This window comes from Gorilla gorilla, chromosome 13, assembly GCF_029281585.2.
Source record: "Gorilla gorilla gorilla isolate KB3781 chromosome 13, NHGRI_mGorGor1-v2.1_pri, whole genome shotgun sequence".
In the NCBI taxonomy this organism is placed as follows: Eukaryota; Metazoa; Chordata; class Mammalia; order Primates; family Hominidae; genus Gorilla; species Gorilla gorilla.
In genome coordinates, this window is record NC_073237.2 from 112,569,048 (window position 1) to 112,582,323 (window position 13,276).

Genomic DNA, 13,276 nt, shown 5'->3' on the forward strand with positions numbered 1-13,276 from the left:
GGTTGTGTAGGAAGACAAGAGACACTGAGTTACCACTCTTGAGAGGCGGCTCAGGGGAAAGTTTCTAAATCAGGAGGGACAATTCAATCTAGCCAACATTTTCCAAACTTTGTTGTTTGTACTGTTGTTTGGTTTTTGGCAAAGGTGGAAGTGTGTAAGGGGAGGGGTGTGGAGGAGGAATTATGGTCACATATTTTTGGGTACACTTCCTGTGCTATCTGTCTTACTCTTATTTTGCATATTTGAGGCTCCGAAAAATTCTTGCAATTAAAAAAATATGTATTTAACCTTGTTTAACAGACCATGTCCCAAATCCATTTGACTCAGCGACGTTTTTCTTTAAATATTCATCATTTTCTTACAAATTTAGCCCTCTGTAGACCATGATCTGGAAGACACTGATCTATTTCACAACCTCACTGAACAGGTATGGACCCTGAGCTACAGAACAACCAGCAGAGTATAGTGAGAAGTGGTCAGATATTCAGGCAATGCAGGTTCCCACACCCAGGTGTCCAGCTGAGGGAGAGAATGGAGGCTGCCATCCTTCCCATGATTTGTTCTCTAAACTTTGCAGGGAACTGTGTCCACCTGAAGGAAGAAATGACTTTACTTATGATACAAAATTGCTGCTATACACAAGTGACATGTACACAGGTTAGAGCAGAGAGGTTTGTTGGCAGGCTTTTCTACAACCTGTATTAGATATATGACCTTGGGCAAGTAATTCCCTTTCCTTGAGCTCTGGCCTTGCTCATCCTGTTTTGAAACTATGTAATTTGAGAGAGAGGTGCTCAGTAGCTGCCCATCGGTGGTGGTTCTCTCTTGAAGGATACTTTTAAGTGATACGGAGATAATAAAGATTTGGTCCCAACTGCCAGAAGCTCATTACCTGATGGAAAAGACAGATGCTCACACAGTGAATATAACCCAAAGCAGATTGATAAGTACTGGAATTAAAAGTAGGGGGCACAGAGGAAGGAGGACTCATTTTCAGATAGAGGTGATGATGATGATTTGAGTGTTGTTAATAATTTTTGTTTTGCTAACAATAATGCAGTAAAAGGAGCCTATCCTAATCAGTGATGCCTTCTCTGTGCCAGTCACCATGCTAGGCACTTAACCCATATTGCCTCTAATCCTTATGATGCCCCTGACAGGTGGTCATCATCATCCCTACTCTACAGATGAGAGTGGTCATTAGAGGATACATGGAGTACATCACATGTAAGCTGGACTTTGCAGGGTTCATAAGATTTAAATGGCCAATCATCAGGAAGAAAGATTGCAAGGCAGAGGAGGGAAACTAATGGACATTCTTAGGGGTTGGGCATAACTGGGGAAAACTAGAGGTTCTCAGAATAAGAAAACCAAGAGAACTTGAGCGGTTGAGGTTGTAGAAGGAAGAAGGCTGGGTAATGAGGAAGAGACACTGAAAGCTGAGACTGGGAGAGCCACGCAGAGGCAGACTGTCAGTTTAGGTTCTTTCCCAGCAGGAGAAAATAGGAGACCAGGATATGGGGGGCTCACATTTTCTAGTTATGTGCTGGGACTGTGCTGAGCTGTCTTATTTAATCCTGTTGGGATCCACACGAGCTAATTGATACTCAGAGACGTAAACCTACTTGTCCACAGATATAGGTCTATCTGTCCAATTCTGAGTAGCAAAGCTTCTACGCAGATTAAGCCACACAGATTAAGCTACAGATTAATACACACACAGCTTAATCTACAGACTAATACATGCACAGAGTTGGACAGACAACTTGCCCATAGATATAGGTCTATCTGTCCAACTCTGCATGAGTTTGGGATTTTGATTGATTTTTCTGGGAAGTGAGTAATGTTTGTTTGCTTTTGGTTTTGTTTTAAGAGATGGCCTATTGCTCTATTGCCCAAGTGGGAGTACAGTGGTACAATCATAGCTCACTGCAGCCTTGAACTCCTGGGCCCAAGCAATCCTCCTGTCTCGGCCTCCGAAGTAGCTGGGACTACAGGCATGTGCCACCATGCCCAGCTAAATTTTTTGAATTTTTTGTAAAGATGGGATCTCCCTGTGTTGCCCAAGCTGATCTCAAACTCCTGGCCTCAAGCATTCCTGCCGCCTTGGCTGCCCAAAGTGCTGGGATTACAAGCATGAGCCACCATGCCCAGCCCTGACATTTTAAAGTACATTTGACCAATTTACGATGTATACACAGGGCCAGCCTTCCCAACAATTGCAAAATGTAAGTCACATGGCCATTTTCCTTCTCTCACCTTCACTATCCCTAGACAGTAATGTTCCTTCTGAATTTGACCTCCGGTGCTTTCTCTTCTATCTTGTTGACAAAAGTGAAAAAAAAAAATCCTTTCAAGGCATAGGGGTAGGGAGGTAAATACCCACATGGACTCCTGTCCCAAAGATTTTCCCCCTGATATATTTGAGAGACACTCAGCCTGGCTCTGTATTAGTGGGAATACCTCAGGCAGCAAAAGGAAAACTTTCATCCACAGAGCTGTGTTGTTGCTTTTCCCCCCCCCCCCCCCCTTTGGGTGGGTTCCCCTAGGAGAGGTGGGGAAGAGAGAGGCCTGGATTGCTCTGTGGAGTCTTCCCCCTTAGGGAAATGGAGGCTTCCCAAAGTATGAAAAAAAAAAAAATCACGTACAAGCCATGGAGAGGCTCCCACATCCCACTTCTCTGCTTTGGGCTAGGATGAATACCACTTCTTGAAAAGATTGGCTTCTGCAATTACCACTGAATAAACAACCAATTAAAATGTCTCCCCTGCCCCTACCCCACCCTTTTTCTCTCTTGAAGCTTTCTCATCTCAGAGCTATGGGGCAGAGGTGGCTTTCTCTAATAACATTTGTGTTCTCTGCCTGAGAGAACATTTGATGGAAATGAACAAATCAATTAGAAAATAATAAATTATGTGGAAAGGGCTGATCCAAGAAAATCTCAGCTCCTCTGTGTTTTCATTCTCCTCCCATGCATTGTTTCTCTTTTCACTCTGGGCCTGGGTGAGCTTGGAAATGAGGGTGAGGTTGTGGGAAGAGTTGGACACATCTAGATTTGTACTTGGCCTTGTCGCCAGTTGTGCGATCTCTGAACCCCTCTTCCTTCATCTGTATGATGGTGATAAGTGATAAGAATAGCTAAACATGCACTGAGGCTTTCTACATGCCAGGCATTATTCTAAGCCCTTTACACTCTCTTTATTAACTACCTTAACCCTCTGAACAGCTGTATGGGGTAGGTAGTATTATCACCCTCATTCTTTATATAAAGAAACTGAGGTGCAGGAAGTTAAGTACATTGCCCAGGGTGGCCCAGACATAAAGTGGAAAAGCTGGATTCAAAACCTAGGGCTGTAGCTTAAGAATGAGCCATCTCACCCACTCTGTTGCATTGCTTCAACTACCAAACAGGGATGAGACATGTGTACCTAGCACAGGGTCTGGCATACAGCAAATGCTTAATAAATGTTGGCTGTCTCCTTCCTCGTTCTCTTCCCTGATGACAGAGCAGACTGATTAGAATTCCTCATGAGATTTCCAGCCTAAGAAGTTGAATGTGGGTTCTTGGGGAAGAGAAGGGCTCAGCAGCGAGATTTCAGGTCAATATCTGAGTTTGTGTGGCTATTCTTGGAATTAGTCAGCTCAACCTAGACATAGATGTAAGCTCTCCTGGGCCCACCTATCTCCAACTCATGTTTTTTGTGAAAAGATGTACAAATTATGGTCACAGGAATGTTTGGTTTCGTGAGCTTGGGGCTTTCTGTGACATGGGCGGCCTTGACAGGCTAGGTCTCAGATGTATCCTATTCACAGCATGGTAGAGGTGTAGGTTTTCCACCCATAGAAATGATCTGTGGAGCATCAGGCAGCTGTTACTAATTTCAATGTATTGATAAGGAAACTGAGGCCCCATTAGTCAGGAATTATTGAATTTGAGACTGAGAGTTAAATATTTTTACTCTTACTTTCCCCAATTTAATTCAATTCCATCAAAATCTACTGAGGGCTCACCAGGTATCAAGCTTTGTGCGGAGAACTGGGTAAACAGAGATTAATAAGGCACCTCGCCTTCCCCCAGGTGGCCACAAGTGTGTATTATGTAATAGAAAGAGGAAGCAATTTATTGAAATGGCAAATGAGAGACAGTGCACTGCTAGTAGGAGGTGGACGAGTATGGAGATGTTAAAAGGGGTGCAGGTGAGGAGAGCATCAGGGAAGTCTTCCTGGAGGAGGGATACCAGAACAGACTTTGGATTTGTTCATTAGAGAACAAAATGCTGATCAGAGTCCCAGCAGAGGAAACAGCATGAATAAAATTGCCAATGGGATAATGCACCATACAGGGTACAGAGATGTTGTCTGTATGCAGTGGGGTGCTCAAGAGAGGTTGTAGAGATAGATGAGGCTAAGGAGTAGGTTGTGTCTTGGAGGCCATACTGGGAACTTGAACTTTGTCTTTCATACATGGGGAGACCCTTCTATTATTCTAAGAGGGGAAGAGCAGGAAACCATCACTAATGTGTGCTACTGGCTGGGCTCTGTGAGAACTCCTTGGGAGAGACAGCATTAAGAAAAAGGAAAACACTGCTAAGTAGCAACTTGAACTTAGTAAGGTATGAAGAAGGTTCTCTAAGCCTCTGGAGATAATGATACTACCTACCTCTGTGTTCATAAGAAGCCTAACAACTTTGGCAAGTCTCTTAAACTCTCGAGAACTTAATTTTGTGATCTGTAAAATGGAATCATCTTACTTATAATATTATTGGGGGAATTCAATAAGGTAGTATTTTTAAAGTGCTTAGCAAAATGCCTGGCACGCATAGTAGCTCTAAATTATTTGGAGAGGGCCTGTTATTTAAATAGTATCTTTTTGGGGGCATGATAACAGCCAAGGTTCTTTTTCTGTTTCAGAGCCTACTTGGATGTTAATGAGCTGAAGAACATTCTTAAATTGGATGGATCAACACATCTCAATATTTTCTTTGCAAAATCCTCAGAGGAGGAGTTGGCAGGAGTAGCAACTTGGCCATGGGACAAGGAGGCCCTGATGCACTTAGGTGAGTCTTAGAAACTCCTTCAGGAGGCAACTAGAGTAGGACAGTAATACATTTACTGCGATGATGATCATTGTTATGATCATGATGGTGGTGGTGGTAGTTGTGAGGGTGAACAACTGATTTATTTATCACTTTTTAATTTACAAAATTCTTTAGCATCCTTTATCTCATTTTGACCACCAAGCAATTTTCTGAAGGAAATAGCACCGTATTATTAACCATGTTTTATCAATGGGGAAATGAGACCCAGAGAGGAAATGGGGCTTATCCAACATCACACGCAAGACAGTGACAGTCACAATTGGAATTTAAGTTTCCAACACTGTCCATTGTTTGCTTTCTCCTTATACCCTCTGTCTCCTAGTTCCTGCAAATATCTTCTCAGTCTGGTAACCACACTGTACTGGCACAGCCAGTCATGGGTTGGCTTGAAAGACACCAAAGAGGCAAGAAAAAGTGAGTTTGCAAGAACTCCGTGTTCCTCCATGTTCCACCCACCAACACCAACAGGAACTCTTCTTACATTCAAATTATACATATCCATAAACAAGACATAAGTTTGTACAAACCAATCACCAAAAGTTAGACATGACAACAGTTTCTGAACCAGGCCCTGTAAGCAAACATTGCAGTTCTTTAATTTTATTTTTTCCATGCTCTCTTCCAGGACACATCTATATGTAAACATGCATTTTTTTAACTGTACATTTTTAAAATCATAGCATAGATGAAATTCTGTGTTCTTTTTTCACTTAATATTATGCTATCTACTTTTTTTTCCATGTCGCAGAAGTCTTATCCTTAACTTCCCACCCATTTTTTTTCACTTAATCACAAAAGAAAAGCACCCTTGTGGGTTATTTTCCCCTCTCTAAAGCCAAGATTTTTAATAGCCACATAATATTCCCTTGAACAAGGGCACTGCGATTTATTTAATCATTTTCCGTTTGGTAGAATGTTCCCATTATTTACAAGAATGAATCGTGATGACTCAGTGAACATCTTTATCTGAGAATGTTCGGGCTCAGCAGTGACAGTGCTGGATGTATCCTCAGGCCTGCCTGGTCTCCTGGTGAAACAGAGTCCAGTAGCTGCTCCATTGCTATTCTGTCTTGGAAATGAGAGATTTAAATAATGCAAGTTTTGCTCAATGAAACCATAGACTTAGTTCCCTCCAGACGACTCTCATTTCTCAATTGTTTTTTAGAGAATGAAACCAATTTGTGTGTGTGTGTGTGTGCGTGTGTGTGCATGTGTGTGGTTGTATAAATAAAGATAGATACAAAGATAAATATCTACTTGTTCTCAGCTGGGAGGATTTTATGCCCCAGGAGACATTTGGCAATATCTAGAGACATTTTTGCTTCTTACAAATGGGGGAATGCTACTGGCATCTAGTGGGTAGAAGCCAGTGATGCTGCTAAATGTCCACAATGTCCACTACAAAGAATTATACAGACTAAAAAGTCAATAGTGCTGAGGTTGAGAAATCCTGAGACATATGATGTATGGGTAGAGAGATTGGCAGATAGACAGACACAGACAGGTGGGGTTAGGCAGAAGAGAGCATGCAGCTTAGGCAAACTTGAAGATGATCAGCTTATATCACATACCTAGTATGATATATGGGAGTAATGCTAGACTAGAACCAAAATTCGTGTTTGCTCTCAGCTGTGACTTTACTTAGCAGTATGGCCTTAGGCAATTCTCTTTCCTTCCTCAGGTCTCAATGTCCTTCAATATTAAATAAGCAGGTCCTAGGAGGCCAGAAGACCCTAAGGATCCTTCTCAGTTCTGAAATTCTGTCCTATTAGAAAAGCAACTGAAAGGGCCATGATCAGAGTCTGAGAAGGATTGAGTAGCAGGCTTCTACTGTTAGAAAAAACTACTCCTGATAATTCCATAAATTTCAGAGACTGGCTCAGGGCCAGGAATAAGGGAGGCTATAAATCCATAGCATGTTATAGTATTTCAGGATGATGTCAGGCTCAAGCTATTTCACCTTTTAAGAGAAGCAATGAAACAGGACTGGGGCCCAAGTGCTGTCACTCTGTGAAAAGGGGTGAGTTGGGAGGGGATGAGGTAAAGCAAACAGGGCTAGCCTAGACATTAAGTCTGCAATCCAATCATCATCCCTGGAATGGTCCTGTCCTCTCATTACCTCAATAATGAAGCTTCATGGAGAGACAGAGAATCATTGGCATTATTGTAGCTGCTTATTTTAGAGCTCACCAGAGATGCAAAGTCCATTTTCCACAGTCACAAGGCCAGTGTGAAGCAGAACAAGGATTGCAACCTATGTCAGCTAACTCCAGCTGGACTCCAGGCTGCCCTCTCCCCATCCCGAGAGATGCTGCTCATGAGTAATTCCTCTGCAGTAGCCCCAATCAAACCCAATTTATTACAACCATATTTTTCCCCTCTTTTTCTGCTATTACACCATGATCCCTGGAAAAAGCCTTGGGTGGGAAGCGGATTATGTTTCATGTTATGATTGACAGAAAATAATTGAGAAAGATTTCCTGTCTCAATTTCTCTTCCTCCCTGCCTCTGCCTGCCCCCTTCTCATACCCAAGTGAATGTGCACACCCGCACACTCACATGCCCTCTCACACATCTTTATCTTTGTGTTAGAAAGCTCTAAGCAATTCAAAATTGCTCAGAAATTCAATCTCAGAAATTAAGTCCTCCAGTGACCCTAACACGGAGACAGAGTCCTTCTTCAAAATCAGAGACCTCTGCATAGACTCTGTGAGTCCCTTGACTGAGCAAGCACACCATTCCAGAGGTTCAGTCTAAGATAAAACCCTCCATGCCCATGTGGGGCTTGCCAGCTCAAATCAACAAGACCCTACCTCCTCACCATTCTTTTAGAAGATGCTGCTCTACACCTAAAGTGCCTACTTTCAAGGTTCACAGACCTGAGTTTTAACCTTCCCTTAAACATTTTAAAATTTTAAAGTTTAATTATCTCTCTGGCAGCCTGTATGCATCTTTCCAATGCCTAAAATGAACACAGCACAAATACTACCCATAAATTCTGCTGAGATCTGTTCTGTCTATCTGCCCAAGACAAGCAATTCTCAATCTTCTGAGGCATGTGATATAGACCATTGCTTCTCAAACCAGAATATACAGACAAGTCATTCAAGGCTCATTTTAAAATACAGATTGTGCTTCTGTAGGTCTGGGGTGAGGCCTGAGATTCTGCATTTCTACTAAGCTCTCAGGTGATGATCATGCTGCTTGTCCTCAAGTGATGTACTTGATGTATGGAGGTGCTATTCTAGTTCTCACACTAGATTAGTTAAACCTCACAAACTTCTTTAGATAAGTTAACATTCAGCAAATATTCAACACATATTTAATGAGATACTCTGCTCCAGGCCCTGTGATAGTCATTAATCATAGAACGTTGATTAAGAGTCCTGCTCAAGTGACATTAGCTAGTATGAAAACTGTTACAATGGTGAGTACAGCATGGTGCTGACCTTCATTAGCGTTCATGCTCTTACAGTATCAGGGATGAAGATATGAGATTCAGAGATGCTAATTACTCCACTCGATGTCACAGAGTTAGTGAAGGCAAAATGAGAACCAGAACCAAGATCTCTGAGCCTGAGGGCTTTGTCTAGACAAGAATATGTGGAATATTTGGAAATAAGAGTAGGCCTTACTTTGTAAGGGAAAGGTTGCAGCAGAAAGGTTTACTGGCCCAGAAATCAGAGTTTCTGAATTGCTCTCCATTGAAATAATTTGAAATCACCTTGGGTAAGTCCCTTCACCTCTTTAAGCATTGGCGTTTTCATATGAAAAATAAAGGAATTGTACAAAATGACTTTTGAGATTCCTTCCTGCTCTGATAAGTCATGATTCATGTCATAGGTTGTAACAGCTCTCAGGGCAATGGAGTCCTAGGGTGGAGAAGCTTGTGTTTATTTTGGGCAGCATCTCTTTATCCTTGATGGACTTGGGGGTTCTTGCACCAAGAAGCAGAGTACCTAGTTTGCCTGATTCTCTGGATTTCCCCTTACAGGTGGCATTGTCTTGAACCCATCTTTCTATGGCATGCCTGGGCACACCCACACCATGATCCATGAGATTGGTCACAGCCTGGGCCTCTATCACGTCTTCCGAGGCATCTCAGAAATCCAGTCCTGCAGTGACCCCTGCATGGAGACAGAGCCCTCCTTCGAGACTGGAGACCTCTGCAATGATACCAACCCAGCCCCTAAACACAAGTCCTGCGGTGACCCAGGGCCAGGAAATGACACCTGTGGCTTTCATAGCTTCTTCAACACTCCTTACAACAACTTCATGAGCTATGCAGGTAGGGCCCTACACTCTGTAGGGTGAACAGGTCTGGATGTCAGATGTGGGATCCAATCCTGGCTCAGGGGAACCTTGAACAAGCTACTTACCTTTTCTAAGGATGGAAGGCCTAGCTCTGCCACTTATCCACCTAATGTCTTTCGGTCATTCTCTTTCTGGGTTTCACTTTTCTCAAGAAAATGGAATTGTTGGACTAGCATCTCCATGATCCTTCCTAAATGTGCAGCACATTTTTCTAAGCTAGTGGTTGTTGAACCTTTTTTATTTAACCCATGTGTCCCTTAGATAAACATAAAACTCTCACATTCTCTGTTATTTTGCAAGAACAATGAGAGTGCTTTGGACTTTGCAAAGAGAAAATTATGACATGAAATTGAGTATGATTTTTTTTTTCCTAACTGCATGTATCTTATCATAGTACTTTTGCGTACCACTAGTAACAGTGTTAGGAGCATTAGGGGATGCCCTGCACTTCCCTTTAGCATGGGATACATCAAGGCCTTGGAGCCCTTTTAGCACCTTTGGCAAATTAGAACAAGACACCCCTTCCTCAGGGCTGTCATAGCCCTTACCACTGCACCTGCAGCTAAGAGTTTTTGTGTTAGTCACAATGCACACAATTGCACATGGCAGGCCAGCATCAAATTCTGTTACCATACTCAACTTGGTGTCTTTTTCCCCACTAGAACAAGCAAATTCTATCAAGCCAAAGACTGCATCTAATACATCACTTTATTCTCAGAAGTCAGCACAGGGGCCAGTGCTTAATAAATGTTTGTTAGGAAAGGAAGAAGTAAAGAAAGAAAGGGAGGAGAGAGGGAGGGCTGGAGGGAAGGAAGGAGGAAAATGAATAAATTCTCTTATAACAGATATATAAAATTTATTCTTATCGAAAGCAATATTTCTACTCATGTAACAAAATATTGTCCAGAAAGGCCTTTAATATGCTCTCTCTCATTTAATTCTCACAACAAATGTGTAGAGTCAGAACTATCCCCACTCTACAGATGACAGCATTGAAGCTCACTGAAATCATTTGCACCAAGTCACATATCTGACTCCAAGTATTTTTCTCTTTTACTCTTCTATTTCTTCTAAAGAGAGCTAGCTGATGGTTGAGTGGGGAAATTGAGCAACCTGGGTGGCTTTTACACTCTGTTCCACAGGGATGCTTCAGGGCAACTGCCCTGGTGGCTATATGAGTAGGGCTTTAGGCTCTCATTCCTGCTAAAGCCAGGGAAAACACACCCCCTTTCTGAGTATTTTACATTTCTGTTGAGGTTTTGCCTCATTGCATTTGAAGACAGGAATTTGCTGCTGGAACCCAAAGGTTTCTGTGATCCCCAGTGGTTCTTTCTGCTTGTCCATTTGGGCTGATGACCCCTGGGGGCCTCTCCAGTATAAGGTTCCTGCAGTCCAAATCTGAATTGAAGTGTCAATAACCCACCTCTGGTACCATAAAGAGTCTTAGATTTGAGTGCTCAAAAAAGACCAGGGTGCTGGGTATTTCCTGAAAAGCAGATTCCCACTGGGCTCCCATTCCCAGCCAAGCTGACATCCCACATCCGGTGCCCCATCCCCTCATACAACACTGCTAACGTTCCATTTCTGTAGCACCTTTTCTTGGCCAGCTCAACACACATGGAAAATAAACAATAACATAAGTTTGGAAGTTTGCCGGCCTCTTAGGGGCTAGGAGCTGCCACTAGCTACCAGACCCCCATAAACTAAATCTTTTTTTTTCCCCTTTGTACAGATCTAAAGGGTGATTGATTTACTATTTTTTTTAAAGGAACCCCTCAGCTCAGTGACCCATTAACAGCAGAACTAATTCACTGAGCTACGATAACAAACTTACACCCACAAAAGCATATTCAAGGCAACCGCGATCTTTGAAATGTTTGTTTTCCTTAGGATTTCTGATAGATGAGGTGACAAAAGCAGCTGGATGCAATTCAAAATGCAGAACAGGACTGGGTTCTCAGGGCTATGGAGAGCCATGCATGGGAGCTCTCTCCATCAAGATAATTGGGTGAAGACATTGCTGGGTCAACTTCTTCTCATTGCTTTATCTTCCTGGGTGCTTCTTCCTCAGGCCTGATCACTGGTAGGGTAAAGGTTTGTGGTGCAGCACTGCCAACAGAACTTTCTGTGAAGATAGACATAGTTTGTATCTGTGCGGGCCAGTATGGTAGCCATGACCTCTACTACCCATGTGGTAACTGAACGATTGAAATACAACTAGTGTGACTAATGACCTGAATTATCAATCTTATTTTAACTAATTTAAATCAGAATAGCCACACGTGGCTGGTGGCTACCATATTGGTTAGCTCAGGCCTGCAGTAATTCTTGAGTACGTGTGACATGCCGGACACTGTATGAAACTTTTCATAGGCTTGTCTCATTGAATCCCCACAGTAGCCCAAGGAGGTGCACAAGTTTTACAAATGCAGAAAATGTGGTTCAGGTAGCTTAAGTATCTTGCCCAGCATCACAAAGATAAAACAAGGCAAAGGTGAAACCTAAACTCAAGTGTTTCTTACTGCAGAGCCTGTGTTACTAACTAGTAAGTATCTGCCTCATTTTCTGGTTGTGGGGAAGGTTGAGAGGGCCCCAAATGCTCAGATCAAGCAGGCACCAGGCAGGTGATGGGGGGAAGCCTAATTCAGTAGGCAGGCTGGACAGAGCTCCAGAGGAGTATAGTTATGTTGAACTCTTGGGTAACTCTTGGAAAACTCAACAGATAAAAGAGTAGCAGACCCAGTTCCACTTTCTGGAGATAATAGGCTACAAGAGTTCCTGGAGGAGGACACTCTGGTCCTCAAAACTGCAGGAATCCAGGCTTTCTCTAGCCTACAGGAGCAAGTGTCCTGTCCCCATCTTTCTGTGTGTCATGGCTTCTTAATATGCACACAGAGATTGACCCAGCAATTCCACTTCTAAGGAATATATCCAAAGCAAATAAGCCAATTGGTATGCTTAAAGATTTAACCGTAAGAATGTTCTTAATGATATTTGTTTCCTAAATATTTATTAGGCATTCGCTATATGCCAGGTATAGAAAACAAAATGTTTGAATAATTAGAAACTGCTTACAAGCCCAAAGATAATGCATTGCTGAAGTGAACTGCAAGGTATTCATGTGATAGGACATTATAGGGCCACTAAAGATGACAGAGAAGATGGTTGAAGGACATGAACAGAAGTGGAATAACATGGTGGTTCAGAGCATGAAATTTGGAGTGAGGAGACCCAAGTTGAATGTTCCATGCCCAGCTTTGATCTTCGGCAGTTTACTTCTCCTCTCTGAGCCTCAGTTATTTCATTAATACCATTGATGATAAGGATGCTTGCCTTGCCTGATTGTAGGTGTAATGGTACAAGTGAAGCACTTAGAACTGTTGTTGTTCTAAGTGCCCATTAATAATAGACTGGATAAAGAAAATGTGGTACATATGGAATACTATGCAGCCACAAAAAAGAATGAGATTATGTCTTTTTCAGGGACATGGATGGAGCTGGAAGCCATTGTCCTTAGCAAACTAACGCAAGAATAGAAAACCAAACACCACATGTTCTCACTTATAAGTGGGGGCTAAATGATGAGAACACGTGGACACACAGAGGGGAACAACTCACACTGGGGTCTATTGAAGTTTGGAGAGTGGGAGGAGGGAGAGGATCAGGAAAAATTGCTAACGGGTACTGGCCTTAATACTTGGGTGATGAAGTAATCTATAAAACAAACTCCCATGATACAAGTTTACCTATGTAAGAAATCTGCACATGTACTCCTGAACTTAAAATGAAAGTTAAAAAACAAACAAACAAAAAAGAACTGTCCTTGGTATCATAATTAGTGCTCAATAAATGATGATTAGTAG

General features: G+C 42.4%; 1 protein-coding gene across 1 annotated transcript in view; it reads left to right on the top strand.

Moving 5' to 3' along the window:
- Nucleotides 1–13,276, top strand: part of PAPPA (pappalysin 1) — a 243,348-nt gene that overhangs the window by 48,933 nt on the left and 181,139 nt on the right. The window contains exons 3-4 of the mRNA XM_031014724.3: nt 4,912–5,057; nt 9,094–9,387. Of these exons, the coding sequence (XP_030870584.1) occupies nt 4,912–5,057; nt 9,094–9,387 (440 nt within the window). The remainder of the gene's footprint in view (nt 1–4,911; nt 5,058–9,093; nt 9,388–13,276) is intronic.